The sequence below is a fragment of the Drosophila sulfurigaster genome, chromosome X (genome assembly GCF_023558435.1).
Source record: "Drosophila sulfurigaster albostrigata strain 15112-1811.04 chromosome X, ASM2355843v2, whole genome shotgun sequence".
Taxonomy (NCBI): Eukaryota; Metazoa; Arthropoda; class Insecta; order Diptera; family Drosophilidae; genus Drosophila; species Drosophila sulfurigaster.
The window spans coordinates 13,433,238-13,452,266 of record NC_084885.1 but is presented as its reverse complement, the minus strand read 5'-3'; the positions used below and the strand labels follow the sequence as shown (position 1 = coordinate 13,452,266).

At 33.8% G+C, this 19,029-nt stretch overlaps 1 protein-coding gene across 3 annotated transcripts in view; it reads right to left on the bottom strand.

Annotated features, from left to right (window-relative positions):
- LOC133848512 (carbonic anhydrase-related protein 10) overlaps positions 1-19,029 on the bottom strand; it is a 62,463-nt gene that overhangs the window by 20,966 nt on the left and 22,468 nt on the right. For all 3 annotated transcript variants that reach the window (XM_062284128.1, XM_062284127.1, XM_062284125.1), the window contains exons 4-6: positions 9,980-10,030; positions 3,536-3,672; positions 1,838-2,050 (exon numbers count right to left, since the gene is read on the bottom strand). In XM_062284128.1, coding sequence (XP_062140112.1) covers positions 1,838-2,050; positions 3,536-3,672; positions 9,980-10,030 — 401 coding nt within the window. The remainder of the gene's footprint in view (positions 1-1,837; positions 2,051-3,535; positions 3,673-9,979; positions 10,031-19,029) is intronic.

Below are 19,029 nucleotides of genomic sequence, written 5' to 3'. Positions count from 1 at the left end.
CTCCCTCCAGGCAGTCAAACAGACAGTCAAGCAGGCAGAAAAATCTCACATGTGTACATTGTGCCAGACTAAATAAATCAGGCAGCCAGAGATACAAGACAGAAGCAGAGAGCAGAAGCAGAAGCAGAAGAAGCTGACTGAATTGGCTCTCTTCCAACCCACTCGCATTCGAGTCCCTGTCTGAATATGTGCAAGTAGATGGCAATGACAATGAGAATGGGAATGGGAATGGGAATGGGAATCAGTATGGGAATGGCAAAAATTCTGACACAGAAATGTTTGCTCTCGCCTTGATGCTGAAACAATGTAAAAATATTGCATTAAAATATATTTTTTTGGGGCGATGAATGTATTTGATTGAGCGATAACCGAGAAATGCAATAAAACACAATGATTTTGCTTGTCGTTGTTTGCAAATACTATTCGTTATTTATTACAAATTGTATGTCCTTTATTTTTATAGTAATCTTAATTGCAATCAGAAGTATTAACACTTTGCAATTTAAGCAATTGTATTTTATTTGTGAAACTCTTTACCACTGTAAGCAGCAGCAGAGAGCATACCGATGTCTCTATTCAACAACTTTTGGAAACGCACTCAGTGTGAATAATATTTGATATAATAAAAATAAAATAAAAGTGAAGACAAAAAAAGAGAACTGAGAGCACAAAGGGCAAACTTAAACTGCTTAAACTCACAGGGGTCCCGAGGAGGCGAACAGACAGACAGACAGACGGATGAACGGAAGGACGGAGAGACAGACAGGAGCTGTGCTCTTTAACAGCCTCTGGAGTAAGCAAATGCGCAACTTATTTCTCAACCTTTCTCTCCCCCACTTGGCATGTGCTGGCAGCGACAAATCAACATTTGATACGCTGCTGATCAAATACACTTCTCTGCTCGTTTGTCTGTGTAAGTATTTAAGCAGGGGAGCTAACAAGTTACGACAAGTACAACAATGGATATGACTCAAGCATAATACAACATAGTAGAACGTAACCAAACGAAACGAAACGAAAAGAAATCAAGCAGAAGCAAACGAAACACAACACACACACACACACAGAAGACTGCTGAAGGTGAAGGTGACAGAGAAAGCAGGAGAGAGAGGGGAAGAAAGAGAGAGAAAGCGTAAGGAACTCGTTACTCGCCATCAAAACCAAAACCCGTGACTCTGCTCATGACTTACGGAACCATTCAATTGTATGACAATAAACGATATTAAATCTATTTTGTATGCAAAATAAAATATAATTTTAATATTATAAACAAATAATAAAAAAAATATAGAGTGCACTCAACTACTAAAAATAATCCTTACGAAAACATTAAAATACATCTCGATTTATGATTGAAATTGAGACACTGAATAGATTACTACAAAATTCAATCAGTTCGTTTAATTGCATAAAACTATATTCCTATACATATTGAATATTTATCAAGCACACAAATAAATTTCTTAGTCATCACATGGCTTACTTTCGTCATTATCAATTTTATATGTGCTATAACATTACACAATAAATTCTGAACTACTTTCATAGATTTCGTTTTGCAGCTGTTACTTACCTAGACACAATAGCGTAAAACACTTTTTATATTTCATAGAAGTAGAGTATAGAATAAAAGGTATACACAGACCTAAAGACATATTTGAAATAGTCGCAAAAAAATTCGTCAACGTGCAATTGGGAAGACGTCAAAGGGTCGGGCTGGTTTGGTCCCCGCTCGCAATTCAAACCGAAAATGCCACTATTAAGTTAAATAGACAGCATTTGGCATTTGGCGTGGGGGGCAATCAGCATGTCTATGTCTCGTGTGTCTGTCACTTACCTCAGCTGGGAATGTGTAGCCCTCGACGCTGTGCTCTGAGCCAAATTGATCATTGAGTCCATAGTGGATGTGTATCTCACGGAATCGATAACGGTACGACAAAGGGCCACCCGATATATTCACAGGTGTCTGCATGCCATCGTAATTGGCCACCGTATCATTGCCAGCCGTGAAGATAACACTGTGCCCCGTATTGCTGATGATGCCGCTTATCTGTCAATGACGGGAGAGAGAACACATTAATCGAACTACAAATACTGATATATTCCATTGTAGTAATTAGTCTGCATAAATTGGTTGTTAAAACATTGCTTATATATACCTTACATTTATGTTTATACAAAATGTAATCACAAATAATCTCTCTTACAATATGCGAGAGTGAGAAGTACTATACGTTGAAGGGTATCAAGTTTCGCTATTCAAAATTCAAGCAAACAACAAATGAAATTAAAAATGCCGCGACTCGTGACGTGAGACCGAAAAAAGGTCGCGAACCCAGACGATGCACTCTGAACGTATTTTGTTGATGCTCGAATTTATTCAGGCTTAACTGACGAGTAACTTGTTGTTGTTGCCGAAAATTGTCTCTGTGCCTTGCACTAGCGATACTTTTTAGCATTGAATAGCTTTGAATAAAAAACATATTGCACTGCATATAGAAAGTATTTTACAGTGTCAGATAACTTACTCGTAATAAACACAGCGTGCACTTCTAACATTTGTAGTTATTGTCCAGTATTTTAAATTGTTTATCTAAAATCAACTGACTGAACTATCAAACTATCAGCTTTTTGTTAAAATTAAAAAAAAAATCTAATCACATACAGATAAAGTTAGTTGACTTTTAATTAAAATTCCAATTAAAATCAGGACAAACGACGCGTAGCAGTTTAATAATTATCCACTGAATATCTTAAGTCAGTTGGACTTAAAAAAAACTTAGCAAAATTATGATTTCTGGCAATGATTTTTTATTCAGTATAATTTAATTGTTTTAATCTTTTACCGAATTATATTTGAGAACTTTAAAAAATTTATTGAGGTTGTATTCAAAAATAATATGGAAATTCATATATATGGTTTATTGTTTAACAAAAATTACTGTAATAATTTTAAATCAGTAAAAGGTATTCTTATAGCTCTGGTTCATTACTATATTTAGAGCTAAGATTGATTTGACGAACTTTTACTGATACATAAATTTTAAATTTTTTCATTTTTGGTTTTTTATATTCATATGCATTTTTTCAATTATTTTTAATCACAAAAATAAAATCAAAATCTTGTCCAGCTGTAAATAAACTTCTAATTAATAAATATTACATTCATCTTTATTCAAAATAAAATAATGGTTTTTCTTTTTTCACTTTAAATATTGTCACACGCAACATTTTTCGCCAAAGAAATATCCATATATAAAAAATAATTAAGACGTGGATTTCGCTGCGTTTGCAGCAACTTGATTACTGTGTTTTTAATTATAAATTATTATTGCAATTAAAACAATATAGATTCTAGACTTAATTGAAATTTTAGGAACATTTTAAATAAAATGTATTTTTCGAAAATAATAATTTGTAGCTTATCCATATTAAGTGTTTTTATCATTTCGTAATTTAAATTTATATATTTAATATTTGCACTTATTTGTATAGCTTAGTAATTTATATTAATATATTTAACATTTGCGCTTACCCTGTGTTTGTCAATGTGCATGGGACGCAGGTTCGGATCGAAGAGCAACCGTTGCGGCTCCAGATTCACCGGTGACTGGCGACGTCCTTTGTTGCAGAGCGACCACTCTGGATTAATGAGGCCCCAAAATGCTGGACCTATTCGAATCACGCGAAAGAGAGAGAGAGAGAGAGTGAGGGAGAGTAAACAAGAATGAATGTGATACACCTGCTATACATATTTGTGTACATTATGATACGAGTACATAATGCAATTCAAATTGACATGGAAATACAATTATTATTAAAAATGTGTATTCGCTGGAATTGAATTAACTCCCACTTGATGTCACCCGATTTCACATGTGTTATATCCGCTCACACACACACAAGCGAACATGAGTTGCAGACAAAGAGAGAGGGAGAGAGTTGGCAAAGAAAGACAATATAAATACTCGTCTCCTAAATCAAGGGCGGGCACACACAATGACTCGCTAAGCGCACGCCATTATTTTTAGCATTTTGACACCTGCATGTGTCGTCGACGTCGTCGTCGAGCAAGCAAAAAAAAAACACTGACGATGACTTGCTGCTCACTGATGACAACAATATATATATTGGATTCAGTGAATGTGCCCATCAAGGACATGCGACGATCAGGATAAGGTCAACGACAGTCGCAGTTTACTCATGTCCTTCACACTGCCTGATTTGTTTTTAATTAACGATGATTTTGTACCAGTTAGAACATAACACGAATTAAAGTAAACATCGTTGTTTCAGATGGTAAACAACAAAAGCGTCTACATATTTGATGAGAATCTTATCAAACAACACTATCGCAATGTTATTAAATAAGTAATGTTTAATATAAATAACATATCTCAATATGAAATGTGTGCCTAGAATTTTAATGTTATGATTATGAGATTTTATTTTCACCACATCTCGAATGCCATTAAATGAGTTAGTTGAGTTCAAAATAAACGCAAAATTAAAGCAAAGCAAAAAATGTGTTATAATGTTGTGTTGTGTTGTATCCTTCGATTTCTATCTGTCGCTTAACATCATAGGAAGGAAGAATGGTTTATTGGTAGACGGCAAGGATAAAATCAACACGTTTTAGCCGGCATATCGTAGCCACAATCAAAATCTTCAATCATAAATATGCCACGTACGCGCTTTTAAGCGATTGTTGACCTAAAGCATGGAGCACCACAGAGGAGAGGCAAGCGCAGCACAGCGCAGCGTAGCACATAGCGCAGGGTGGCAAAAGGAAGGCGAGACTGCAACGTGAGTCCATTAAACTGCAGGCAACAGTCTAGTCAATGAGGCAATTGCAAAAACAATTTTAGCAGCCATTAACAACATTAGTGGATGGAGAGAATCGGTAGAGGGGGCAGGGGCAGGGGCAAGGGGTTTGAGGGCAACGTCTGTGCGCCTTGAGGTATGCAGCACGCTTGGCTCGTTTTCGTTTCGTCGTTCGCCACGTTTACTTCGACTCGTTATACCCTCGCAAGCAGAACGGATTGCGATTGGAAACTTTCGAGCCAATGTCTACTTAGTGGCTATTTAATGCGTAACAAATGCTTAATCGATTTAATGCAAATGATTATGTCAGGAGATTAGGAAATAAAAATAAACCTTTGGCTTCAAATATTCACAATAAATAGATGTAATATTAAATGTATATCAAGCCAAGGCTATCTTATAGTCAATCATTGGTTGCTTCCACGCTTCAACTTGTTTTTATTTGGCTGGTTGCTCATGTTAAAACACCAACCAACAAGTCGTTCCCATACTCAGGGGATTAACCGGACTTTCAGTCGCATTTGCTGAGCTTTAATCGTGCGCCAAGTCAGCTTCTTAAATTCATGCTCGCATCTCTCAGCCAAGCACCAAAATTTTGAAGCTAATGCAAATAGTCATGCAATAGCAAAAACGCACTCGAATATCGGCATCCCGTAGATACTTTGAGTAGTGAGTGACTGAGTGCTAGATAGCTAGCTAGCTGTGTACGAGTATGTAGCTGGCTGGCTTGCTGGCCCCGACAGCACTTACATATGTATGCAATTCTTATGCAAATTTATTTAAGCCAAAGACACACTAAGTTTGGCCGGATTTGGTTGCAATTTGTCGACAACACATGTTACAGTTGCCGCCGCCACGCCGTCTATATCGTTTTTCGACTATGCTCAAATATTTCTTGACTGCTTTTTCTTTTTTTTTTATACCCGCTACGCATAGTGTAAAAGAGTATTATAAATTTGTGCCAGAAGGAAATGTATGTAACAGGCGGAAGGCGGAAGCTTCGACCCCATAAAGTATGATATATATATTCCCGATCAGCGTAAACACCGACTTTTCGTCTGTATGTCTGTTTGTCTGTTGAGCTATAATTTTTGACAGCACTTGTTATCTTTTGCACGCAGATCAAGATTGCTTCAAATTTTTGCCATGCCTACTTGTGCCCCCCCAGAAAAAAACGAAAACAAAAATCGATCGCGATTTTCGGTACATGCAATAATAACTACTGTATTTATGAGTCCTGGAAATTTAGATACTATCGGACAAAAGTTTTCGAAGTTGTTTAAGCAATACTACAATCAGGACCTATTTGTTTTTATCTAACAATTTGGTATATTTAGTACTCTATGGTATATTTTGAATGTAGTCCAATGTTATTATTCCAAACATAGCTTTTGGTATATTTTAGTATTTTTGCGGTATATTCATTCATTATAATTAAAAATAATACCTCACACCAGGTATCTCAAAGTCGAGATAATATACCAAAGATGACCTTTGGTATATTTTAGTATTTATGCGCCTTGGTATATTTTAAAAAATAATACCTCATTTCGGGTATCTCACCGTCGAGCACACTTAACTGTATGGCAGTTTTCTTCCTTGTTTTTAGTGTTGTTAGTTCACATTTTCATTCGTCTATTTTGCATCTACTGCGTTCGGTGTTGCCACCGCCACTCACAAATATACAGGCGTAAATTTAATCAGCTGATGAATGCAAATATTTGGTAAAAAGAAAAATCTGTGCGAGCAAACTTTTCATATTTGTAACAAACTGCCTGGAAAAAAAGCTGGGATTCTGATTTTACTTCTAACATTTCATAGTGGGAAAAACTAAAATTTGTGAACGTGAACGCGTTGCATGGATATCTAATTCCCTGCGCTTCTTTTGGTCTATGTTGGCATGTTTGTGTTTCATAATATACATATTTATTCAGCGGCACATTAAGCACAAATTTAACGACGCCGCTAATAGTTCCGTCCGCTCAAAATTCTCCAAATTGCAAAACTAACAACGAAAAGGAAATGAGAATTTTAATGCTGCCTCTGCTGCTTCCAGAGACTGTGTTTAGCACTTGCTGTTGGCAATCAAGCGGCGAATGGGCAAATCGGGGATACTAACGCGTAATCAGTTTACCTTATATCTATTTAGTTTTATTTCAAGATTTTGTACAATTTTAATGAACTTTTCACTAGAGTTATTCGATTGTTCTGAAAATAGGATTTCATTTTATTTGACAGGATTTATGAATTTTTATAGTTAAATAGCTCAAAATTTGTTTTGCTATTCTGTGTTGTTCAATTCATAAATTCTTCATAATATCTTGTTTATGTGTACTATAAAGTCATCAAAACTAGTTAGCCACAAAGTATATTTCAATGCAATATAAGCAAAGTAAAAATTAAAGGCGGTGAATCGAATTATTTCATTTTCGCACATCCATATTTTTCTACATTCAACTTTCAATTCCTTTTAAATTCAGTTGGACAAATCACTTGTTTTCAGAATAATTTAGATGATTTACATTTTATGTAATGAATATTAAAATAAGTTGAAAATTTATGTTTATTATTTAACAAATATTTTAATTTTACATAAATCTAAAGTGTGCCTTCTTCTTTCTCGAAGAATATAAATAGTTTATGATGTCAAAGATATCTTTTGCGTGCTTTAAATTCTTTTCTACGTTTTATTACCCCAAAGGTAGCGAGTATAAAAATGGCGAATTATCTGCATACACATAATTACTCGGAACTTTATTTGCATGCATTGAGAACAGAGATTGACCAAAGGCGTGTCTTGTAAAGGTTCACGACATTCTCTCATCAGTGATTACAGCTTGACTTCTCTTGACTTGATAGCACTTGACTTGACTCAATTTTATAGCGACGCTCGTAAATTTAACAAATTTCTATTACAAAGTACATAAAATCTCATGGCTTAGCGTGTCAAGAGCTCTAATAAAAAAAGCAGATGTCACGATCTAGTTGTTTTTTATAGCCATTATTTACACGTACTTTTATAGTAATACCGCAACTTCTGTTGCTCCCTGATTTATATGTTATTAAATGATATTAATAATATAAACAGTTTACGAGATTTAGAATCAGCTTAAAAGTTTTTAATAGTTAGCCAAAATTTGAATTGAAATAAGTAAAGTATAAGACAAATCTTGGCAAGAAGATGAGGAATATTATTATAAAATTTTGATGTCCAAAGTTATGTCTTTAAGATCGAAGTCTTTATACAGATAATTTAAGCAGCAAGCTAACGTCTTGTGCTTTCGCATTCAATTCCAAATTCAATGCACTTGAATTTTTGAATGCATTTGTTTTGTGCAAATAGCGTTTAATGCGATTAAAGTAAACGACAAAATCCCTGAGTTTTGTCTGGAAGATGGTCGGACATCCTTTTGCCATTATGTAGCCATAATCTGCAGAGAACACATTCACATTGCCCGGTCTCTGTCCCGGTTGTGATTCATAGAAATTATTTGTGAACCTTTTCAAATGATGGTCGGTTGCCAGAGAGATCTGAAAGGTGCATCAGGTCTGCACTACGTTTGATTGCAAACGTCACACAGTCAAGACAAAGAACCATAGAAAGAGAGAGAGAAAGACAGAGCCAGAGGAGGGGCAAGAAATAAAGTTTCTTGCAGCGACCGCGACGCGGCATACTTTGTTTGTTCTTCTACTTGACAGCTGCAAATCGGTTTCGCCTTTATTTCACACACCTCTGCACAGTGTCTGGTTTCCCGCACCTTCAAATTGAGTGAACAATTCACCGGGTGCAGTTTCACTTGCTGGTTAATTCTGTATTTTACACTGCCACCAACAGCAAAAAGAACAACAAAAACAAGAAGAACAACAAGAACAGTGACAACATATACAGCAATAGCTGGTGGCACGATAAAAACTGCTGCGGCAGGTTCCGGCACTTTTAATGCCTAAAAGTATGCTACGTTATTTCATGCGAACATTGTTGCGCATACCTTATACACGGGGCGATATAAAAAGGGTATCCATATACATACATACATACATACATGTATATGTATGTACATACATACATGCATACTTATGTATGTATGTAATATGTAGGTGTGCTGAATGAGGCGAAAATCGAGAAACGAGAAGCGCGAGGGGGTGTTCAATGTTCAGTGTTCATGTTTTTGCTTCTGTTTTTGCTTTTTGTTGCTATTGTTGCACTTTTTGTTGTCGCCGTGAGTTTTAATTAAAATTTACTTTGTTGTTAGCATTTATGAACTCGCAGTTCGTCGGGGAGCGCAGTTAAAGCCAAGAAGGACAACAGCACTCAAATTTGCTCGACTGTCAGACACCTCTATCAATTTTCTCGCTAAACAAATTAAAAAAAAAAAGTTAATCTTAATCATCCAAATTTTAGTTTTAATACATAAAGAAAAAACTAAAGTATATAAGAAAAATACATAGGTATTAAAACATTTTTCATTTTAAGCACTAATTATTTCGTAAACGAAAACAATAAAAAAAAATATAGTGCTGTAAACTCCCAACTGCGGCAAGTTTAATTAAACTGCCGAATTAAAAATGTAATTTACATTTTAAAATTTTTAAAAACAATATTTTTTCATTACAGAAATGAACCAAATTTGAAACGCCTTCAAATATTTAAAGAATATCAATTTTTCTATTTTTGTGTTGAAGAACAAAATTATTGTGTTACAAATTTTAGCTCTCTACAACTACAATTTCTTCTTTAATATTTAATTCCATATTTGAATTTATAATTTTGTTTTTATTGACCACAATCAACTGAATACTTGTAATATGTTTAACAAATATTTTTATTGATGTAATACAAAGTATTTAAAATAAGTTAAAATAATTTTTCATGTCGTGCGCAAAACTTAAAAATGACTAACTACTCAGAAGACGTTGTCAGATGCATATCTAACACTTTCTAATATTAAAAGGTGTCAGAACTCTTTAGAAATTGTATCAGTTTAACAGTTTATTTGCTAATTATCCTTGAGCTCTTTGGTCCTTGTTTATAATTACAGTAGATAACGTTTTTACCGAAATTCATCAAAGCCAACAAATGTAAATTTCGAAACTATTTTTTGTGTTGCGATTTAGAGTACTCTATGGAAAGCTTATGGTATGTGTGATAGCTTACCTGATATGCCATCATAGGTCCACCACTCTTCCCAGCTCACTGCATGCAGAACTGTAAAGAAAAAAAGGACGGAGGAAGTGAAAGTAAATGTAAAACGAAATGCTTTCAAATGAAAAATTTAGAGAGAGAAATGAACAAAAGACGCTGCATCATTAGTCACTTAACGCAAAAACTCTAAAGTCAAATTTGTTGCAAATCATCATTAGCTGACTTTAAATTTTAACCCTGTAAAATTTATAATGGCTGCATAATGGCCAGAAACTATTTTAAGGCAATTAAAAAATGTTTTAATGATTATTGAAATGTCTGTCAATGGCGGGATAAACTAATCACAATTGTAATTAAAGACTAGCAAAATAAACCACAATCTAATATTAAATATTAGCATCGAAAGTTATTCTAATTTCTGTGGTAGAAGTGTAAATGTGTTAACTAATTATTACATTGCATAAGCAGAAAATATTATTAAATATTGAAACTGGAGACTCTGAAAATATTTTAATGGATAATGCGTTAAATCAGCTAGAAATCGATGGAACATAAATGCCAGAGACATCTCAACAATTGAAGCTCGCAGAGGAATCTGTTCAAGTTGTAATGCAGTGCGAAATTGTCACGAATGGAAGTGGTGCCAATTTTGCACTCGAAGCAAAAATAAGATTAAGCGCTTGGCCCAAGGCGTATTCATGGAATTCGTCAGAAAGAGAGAGAGAGAGAAAGAGCGAGAAATGCCTGCAAAGTGGGAGTCGGTAATGAAATAAATTATAAATATGAATGAATGCCAAAACATGCAATTTCAACTTGAGAAATAATCAAGAAATTTAAAATTTGCGATATACAAGAGTTTGGTTAATACTGCATTAGAAAAGCCTTTTGAGTAAAGGCTGAAATGATGATTAGCAACTTCTCAGCCATGCTTATCCATCGGTGCAACGCGAATAGAAAACAACCCATAGAAGCAATACGTTTAAGTTCAAATCATTCTTTTTTTTCCTTTCTTTTACTTTTTGCTCTTTGTAAAGTGTTTTGCGGCAAAATGTAAAGACAACCCTTAAGTATTTCTTTTATTCTAAGGTATGGTCCTTCCTTTTTGTGCTTTCCATTCCATTTTGATGCACACACACCCGCACACACAGAGAGCGTACACTTAAATGCTGAAATGATTTTTGCTTACTGCTTTTATAATTTTTTTCTTAAGTTCTTTTTTTTTGTGTTCTTGTGCCGACTGCGCTATACTTCCGTCACTTGTTAACTTTAACATTCATCGACAGTTTTTGACTTTGGCGTTGTCGCTGGCACTGCTAAAATCACCGCCTCAGTTGCCCGAGGTCTCCAAAGCACTTTGTTATTTTGGTAACCGACAAAAAGTGGGTCAAAACCAGCGCCTTTGGCTTCCAGCAAGCCCTTGCTGCCTGGTATTCAAATCAAAGTCAAGAAATGTCGAGTCATTAAAAAGCTCTGCTCATTTCGTAAGTTCAACGTTGCACAAAGTGCAATGCTAAGTGCAATGCAGTCCTTCTTATTTGATTCAGCAAAAAATACGGAATTTAACACTAATTTATACTACCTCGCACTTTTACTGGGGCAACGAATGAATTTTTTTCTAGCAAATACAATGCGAATGAAAGAATCAAAAGATATACTCTATTTATTACGTATACTTTATGTACTATATGCACTACGTATACTTCTTAGAAATATGAACAATATACCAAATATATCACAAATAATACGTATACTTCATAAACTTTATTAATTACGTATACTTCATATCCTGCTTTGGTATAATACGTATGCTTCATATGTAAAATATACTACATATGTATGTATATCACGTATACTTCATATTCCGAATGTATTATGTATTCTTCATATACATCAATTACTGCGTATACGTAATATACTAATTACACTGCAAATAATACATATATCCAAACTTCATATACAAAATATACTAAATATAATACGTATACTTCATATACCAAATGTTCCACACATAATACGTATACTTCACACGTTTCATATATGTGTTACGTATACTTCATAAAACCCACTTACTGCGTATACGTAGTATACTAATTACACTGCAAATAGTACGTATACTCAATAGGGTTTATTTATTTCGTATACTTCATAATGTGAGTTTACTTCATATTCAAAATATAGTTCATATGTATAATACGTATATCTCATATACGAAATGTTCACACATAATACATATACTTCATATGTTTTATATATGTGTTACGTATACTTCAGGTACACTAATATACGTAATAAACTAAATACACTACAAATAATACGTATACTTCAAATGTCACATTAATTACGTATACTTCATATTCCGCTACTAAATTTATATTTATAGTACGTTTACTTTACGTGTTCCATATATTACGTGCACTTCACATTTCACATATACTACGTATACTTTATAAGCAACAAGCAATGCGTATATTTCAGAAACTAAATATAGTAATTGCATGAAATTTCTATAATATGTATGTGAATTTTATGTGTGTTTGATACAACGTATACATAATATAAATTAGCCCCGGCTTAGTACGCGGTTTTTAACACGAATTCGGTCTAACACAATTTGAAATTTGGGTTTTACACAATTTTAAAAAATCTTCTTATTAATTTTAATTAAGTCGTGAGTATTTTGGTGTAGTTATGCTTCCATATATTGCTCTGAGTATCAATTAACTTCAGCAGATGCTTTAAGTATAAAGCATTTTGAGGGGTTTGACTTTGATTTTTCATACTTTATACATGTTAGAATTTAAAAATCTAATTCCACATAAGAAAATAAATATAAGGTAATCGTATAAACTATACATATTTTACAAATTTGTATTTCTTTGCTAATTATTTCATTCTCGTACAAATACTTCTTAGGAGAGCGCATGGGCAAGTCTGCTATTAATATTAGACAACCCCACCTCTGAATATATGTTTTCACTAAAAGTAAATGTGCGATTGCTATGGCAATACCTTTAGTGATGATTTCTCTTTCAGCAAAATGTCTTTATATACAAAATGGTCACTTCCATTTTAATTACAAATAAGATAATATTAAACAAAAAGGGAGCCATATTTAATATTCTCCAAATTGTAATTAAAATGATCAGAATCTAAGTATGAAATTTATTGACTACTAAGTCAAAATTAATGAATATTAAACTATTAACTTTTATATTTGATTCGCACCTTCAACTTAAGAGTGTGTGTAAGTATATAAAGGAACGCATTGGGTATGTCACTATATACAGCAAGCATATAAGAAAGGTATTACGACGCTCTGTGGGCCAGCAGAAGGACAGTAGAAGGGAAGAGTAAAAATTTGCATATTCCGCCAAAGTAAACTGCGAGCCGTGCTATAAAAACTTGAGCTGGTTTAGTTAGTGATAGTGATAGATATAATCAAATTGGGTAAACATAAACAAAATATTATATTACCCACACAAAAAGGCGTTGGTGACATGACGTGTATTCTTATCCACGACAGAAAAAACAATCAGCTAAAATGGCAAAAGGCTAAACTTACGACAGCGTGTCTAGAATGCGCACGTCAATGCTTTTCATCTTGTTCTTGTTGTTGTGTGTTGTGTGTTGTATGTTGTCTGTTCAAGTTGTTGTTGTTATTGTTGGTGTTGCTGTTGTAGTCGTAGTTGTGGCAGACAAGGGCGCGTCAGGGCGTTCAGACTAAGAGCAGAACACACGAAGCGAACACTGGATGCGACTTCGCTATGTTTACGTGTTTTTAAATGCGATGACGACGTCGATAGTAGAATACCAAATAAGAGGACCAGAAAAATAACACTTTTACACGAAAATGATCGACTTCGAGATACTCTATGCAAGTTTATCTTTTTTTTTAACGTTTGATATAATCAAATTAACACTATCGTATTTCTAAACCATTCGCTGCAAATATCTTCGGCTTGCTCTATGCAAATTGCTTATCGAAGATAGACTTAGAATTATTTTCAAAATTGATTGTCTATCGAATCGAATGTTCCTTTAGTTAAAAAGTCTTCACTGCGTTGAGCATTAATAACAAAGAAAGTATGATTTGTATCAGCTAGTATATCGAATGGAACTTTTTCTGTGCTCAATGCTTTCTTTACAGTATATGAAAGAGGACATGCAGAAAAACTCACACAACTTATTATAATGATGAGTAAGTTTTAATACTATAATATATAAAGTTACAAGACAATAATAAAAATAAAAAAGTTACAAGTTAATCAATGATTTTTGTGATCTACAAAATATTAAAATAATTTTAAATACTATTATTTTCTACAATATTATATTATTATTAATTTATTAAAATAAAGAGAACAATTTCTTATTATAGGCTATTTTTAAAGCAATACATTAAAAACTCAAATCAATTTTAGACTTTAACTTTATAAAACAATCAAGGAAGAAAGAAACCATTCGTAATACAAATTGTATACAATAACGACTGATTTGGAAATCTTTAAGACCAAAACCGTATTTTCTATAGCAACTACTGTTGTCATGTTGTTCGTCAATATTGAAGTATAGTACCCTATTTCATAAATGATTATTTCTACCTTCCCTACTTTGGATAGTGTAAATTGTATTTTAAAATCGAGCATTTTGCGGTGAACTCTTATCATAGCATGTGGAAGTAACGCTCCATATTACACATCGGTCAACAATACATTTTGCCATTCGTTTATCCAGTAATAAACTGAGTAATAGTTTTCATAACGCGAGTTTACCTTCAATCTGGATCGGAGGCTACAATATGCAAATTAACGAGGGGTATCCAGGGATGTCGACTATTTAACACTCATACACACACACATACACACCAACGCGCGCGCCTCAACAAATACAAATACACTCACACAGCCATACGCGCGAAGTGAGTGTGTCATGCCTTAAAACACAAACAAGTGAAAGCTTTCAATCATGTCGCTTGGTTACCAGGCAAGCTCTTTTTACCCTCCCCTCCGCACCCATCAGGCTGGCAATTGTAATTCCCTTCGTCGTTCTGACTTGGTTTTTAACTTTTTCATTTTTTTTTCCTTTTTTTGCTTTTTTTATTGTAGTTGTTGTTCTTGTTGGTGCTACTCTTTTTCAAGTGACCAGCAGCCATTTTCTCGCTCCAGGACGTTGCCACACCTTGTTCTTTGATTTTATTCAGTTTCGGTTTCGTGTGGCTGCATACCGGGGCCACGCCTTTGTTTAGCTACTCGTACTACCAAAACCAAACCAAACCAAACCAACCTTCCTACCTACCAATTGTCCACCAAGCTATTCGACCCTCAACTACCTTACCTTACTTTACAGTACCGTACCTTAAATGACCGCGTTCAATTCACAGTCACAGTTACAGCTCAGACAAGAGAGAGAGAGAGAGACAGAGAGTTAAGAGTCACAGTATCAGCTGTGTTGCTGTGTGGCTGTCTGAGCCATGACTAGCTAATGGTAAATGTCATTTCAATTACGCTCAAAGAGCTAAAATTTTATACGGCACGTCGCAGTTTTTCCTTTTTGTTTTCACTTTTCAATTTCCATTTGCACAACAATAACGAAAATCACGCAAGCAGACGACAGTAATTGAAACAACCACAACAACAAAACTAGGCTCCACTACTCGTACTATTATTGATAATCAAGAATATATAAATTTTATGAGCATTTCAAAGTTGACACTAGACACATTACAATGCACATCCAAATAAAATTTTAACTACAGAACAAAACTCTTAAATTTCTTTTAATTAGTCGCTGCAATCGATTCACTTTGCTCACTCTATACGACTTTTAATCAACTTGTCTTCAATTTAGTAATTAAAACTTATATTTTACTAAACCAAATTCATTTCATATAACTTTCATATTGGGTTTTACTAGATTTTCAACAATTCTTGCAACAAATGTTGGATCTAGTTGATCAATTTCAATTTTTCCATATAATTTTTTTATCTTATAATTATTTTATTCATTTAATTTATAATTTAGAATATTCCATATTCATTTTGTTTATTTATTTTTGTATTTGATTGATTTTTCGGATCTTCATTAAAAATTATTATTTCTATTATCAGTTAATTTATTTAGCTATTTAATTTACGAAATAAAAATATATTAAATCGTACAATTTTTATTAAATTTTGTAATATTTTAGATTATGCAAAGATGAAAGTTAAAAAATTTAATTTACTTTTAGTTTTAAAATTAAATAAATAATAAAGTTCAAATATTAAATTTGCTTTTAATTACAATTAATATCAAATTGAAGGCGTGAAATTCAACATTGAATACTGGCTTCAAATATATTATATTTTACAAGCATACTGAAGCGCAACTTGTCACATGAATATTTTACTAAAAAAATAGTTTGCAACGTCGAGCAAGCTTACAAAAATGCAGAAAACGTCGACGATGCTCGCAATACTGCGAAATCGAGATGTAACGATGAATAAAAAACAACAGAAGTGCAAACATTGAAGTTGAGCGTCAATCAAGTAGAAGAGAACAATTGTCAAAATGCAAATCGGAATCAGCAGAGCAAAAACTTTTGACTGCTTAAAATCATCGATATATTGTTCTTTTAATATTTATTTCGATTTATTCGAATTTCACTTATTTTCGATTTTCTCTTAAAAATAGTACAAACGATAAAGTTAAAATATTTGAAGCTATTTACAATCTAAGATTTTATATATTTCAATATTTATTTCGATTGACGTAATTTCAACCAAAGAGCCAAACTGTAGATAGTATAAAATTTCGCTTAGTTGTACTATAAGCAAAAGAAGATTTAAAATACCCACAACAATTCTTGTCAAAATATCGATAGGTGTACAATAGATCCATACTGTAAGGGATATCGATAATGTGAAGAGGGAAGAAAAGCGTAGAAACCACAAAAGAGAAGAGATGAGCATTAATCAATAAATGGTAGAATTGAATCGAAAAATATTTTCTGTTAATAATTATAAGTTTAACATAAAATAATCGGTTCTTCGATTTTAAAATATATTATATTCTATTCAATGTTGGGAAGGTTGAAAATATGAAATAATCATTTACTAAATAAATTAATGTTCTTTAATTTTGATCTACAACGCGGAGTTGGTTTTTTCGACAGTTTCACTCGAAATTAAACCTGGCATTCTGATAATACATTTAACATTTTTAGTTATACTAGATATTATATTCTCTGAGAAGACGTTTAAAGTTAGAAGCGAATCTGGGATCGACTAATTTGTTTCTACATTAAGTTATTACAAAGATGCTTGCTTAACAGCTCTAGACAGTTTGCTAGATTTGAGCAAAACCAAGAGCAATGAAGCTTATTTCTCTGTGGTTGAGGCACAAACACTTCTCACGCATGTGTTTGCATGTTGAAGGTATGTTCATTGTGGGAGCACTTAATGTTAGATGCTGGGACACATTTGACAATTGCCTGAGTCAGAAAATGAGAAGAGAGAGAGAGAGAGAGAGAGAGTCACATCGCTATTCATTTGCTATCACACTAGAATGTCCAACACCAACATCAACTACTTGGTGTGCTGCTTGATGTGATTGTTGCACTCACTGTGTTGCAGCTGTGTGTTGATGTCAAATGACCAACATCACAAACAGTGAAAAGTTAAGCGAGCACATTTTGGGGGATGGCATTGCTTTATATTTTTCCCTCCTTTTGGGGATAGCTTAGAGATTTAGTTACGTTACCTACGGGTCTGTCTGCCAGTTCGTCTGCGGTCGGTTGTTGCCACTGTTGTTGTTGCTGCCAAGCCAAGAGACTGGTTGACTGGTTGACCGGCTGATCGCTTGGCCGCAACAACAAGAGCCACTACACAGCTCAGCTCAGCACAGCACAGCAGGAAAAATGCCAACAATGGCTTTACAGTTTGCTGCAGTTGGAAGGCACTCTGCAGTTGTGCAGTTGTGCAGTTGGTGGCCATTTGACAGTGGCTGCGCTGTCCACGGCATGGATAACAACATCAAGTGATGGGGCAGTTAATTAGTCTAAGTGGAAATAGTGCACAAACCTTAAGTATTATTACCTTCTCCGCTGCTGTCGCCATTGCGATTGCCATTGCTATTGCGATTGCTATTGCTATGGTTACTTTCGCTTTCTTTAGAAATGCTCTTTGCCATTTTGCTGGCGCATTGACCATGTTGAAGTTGTGAATTAGCACAGCCACATATATTTACCATAAACATATATAGTATATATATTTTCAGTTACAAAATTGTACAATGCATCGCAACATTTATTACGAAAACTTAATAAGGCATCATTAGGGTCAACAAGTTGCTGGATTTTTCATTTCGAATTCATTTAAATAGAAATAGCTTCTTAATTGAAATTTAATTGAAATAGTGCTTTGAATTTTGTGTGCGGAATTTCGCAGCGATTTATAAATGGAAGAAAACATGCAAAATGCATTTGCAAAATAATGGGCCGTACTCAATAAATTCAAAGGAGGCTCTTGAATTTCACTACCATCCAATAAAATGAGGGCAAACGTGTGCACACATTGTCGTTGAGCACAATAATGGCGCAACAGCCCAGAACATTCAAAGGTTTACGCGTCGAGTATCGAGTATCGGTATCAACACACACACACACATACACACATGAATACATATATATTTATATATATATTATATATATAAAAACCCGCAAATACGAAAGCGAGTATGTGCGTGTGTGTGTGTTTGAAGCTTTGATAAATGAGCTTTCACCATTTATTTTCATTTTGTTTCATTGACAAATAAGAAATCGATGCTAGTTGATTTTTTTTAAATATGACCGTAAATTATGGGTATTAAATCTAAAATCATAAATATGTGTTTAAAAGCGCGCCATTCGCATGACAAATTAATGACTTCAATTTATGACATAATGTAAATGTTCATTTAAGTTAGATGAACATTTTATTTTAAGTATCATTTGTCGTCATAAAAAAAAATTAAAATATAATAAAATAAATAACATTTACAAGGAATACATAAAGAGAAGGGTCTGCGAAGCAAACTGGATTTAT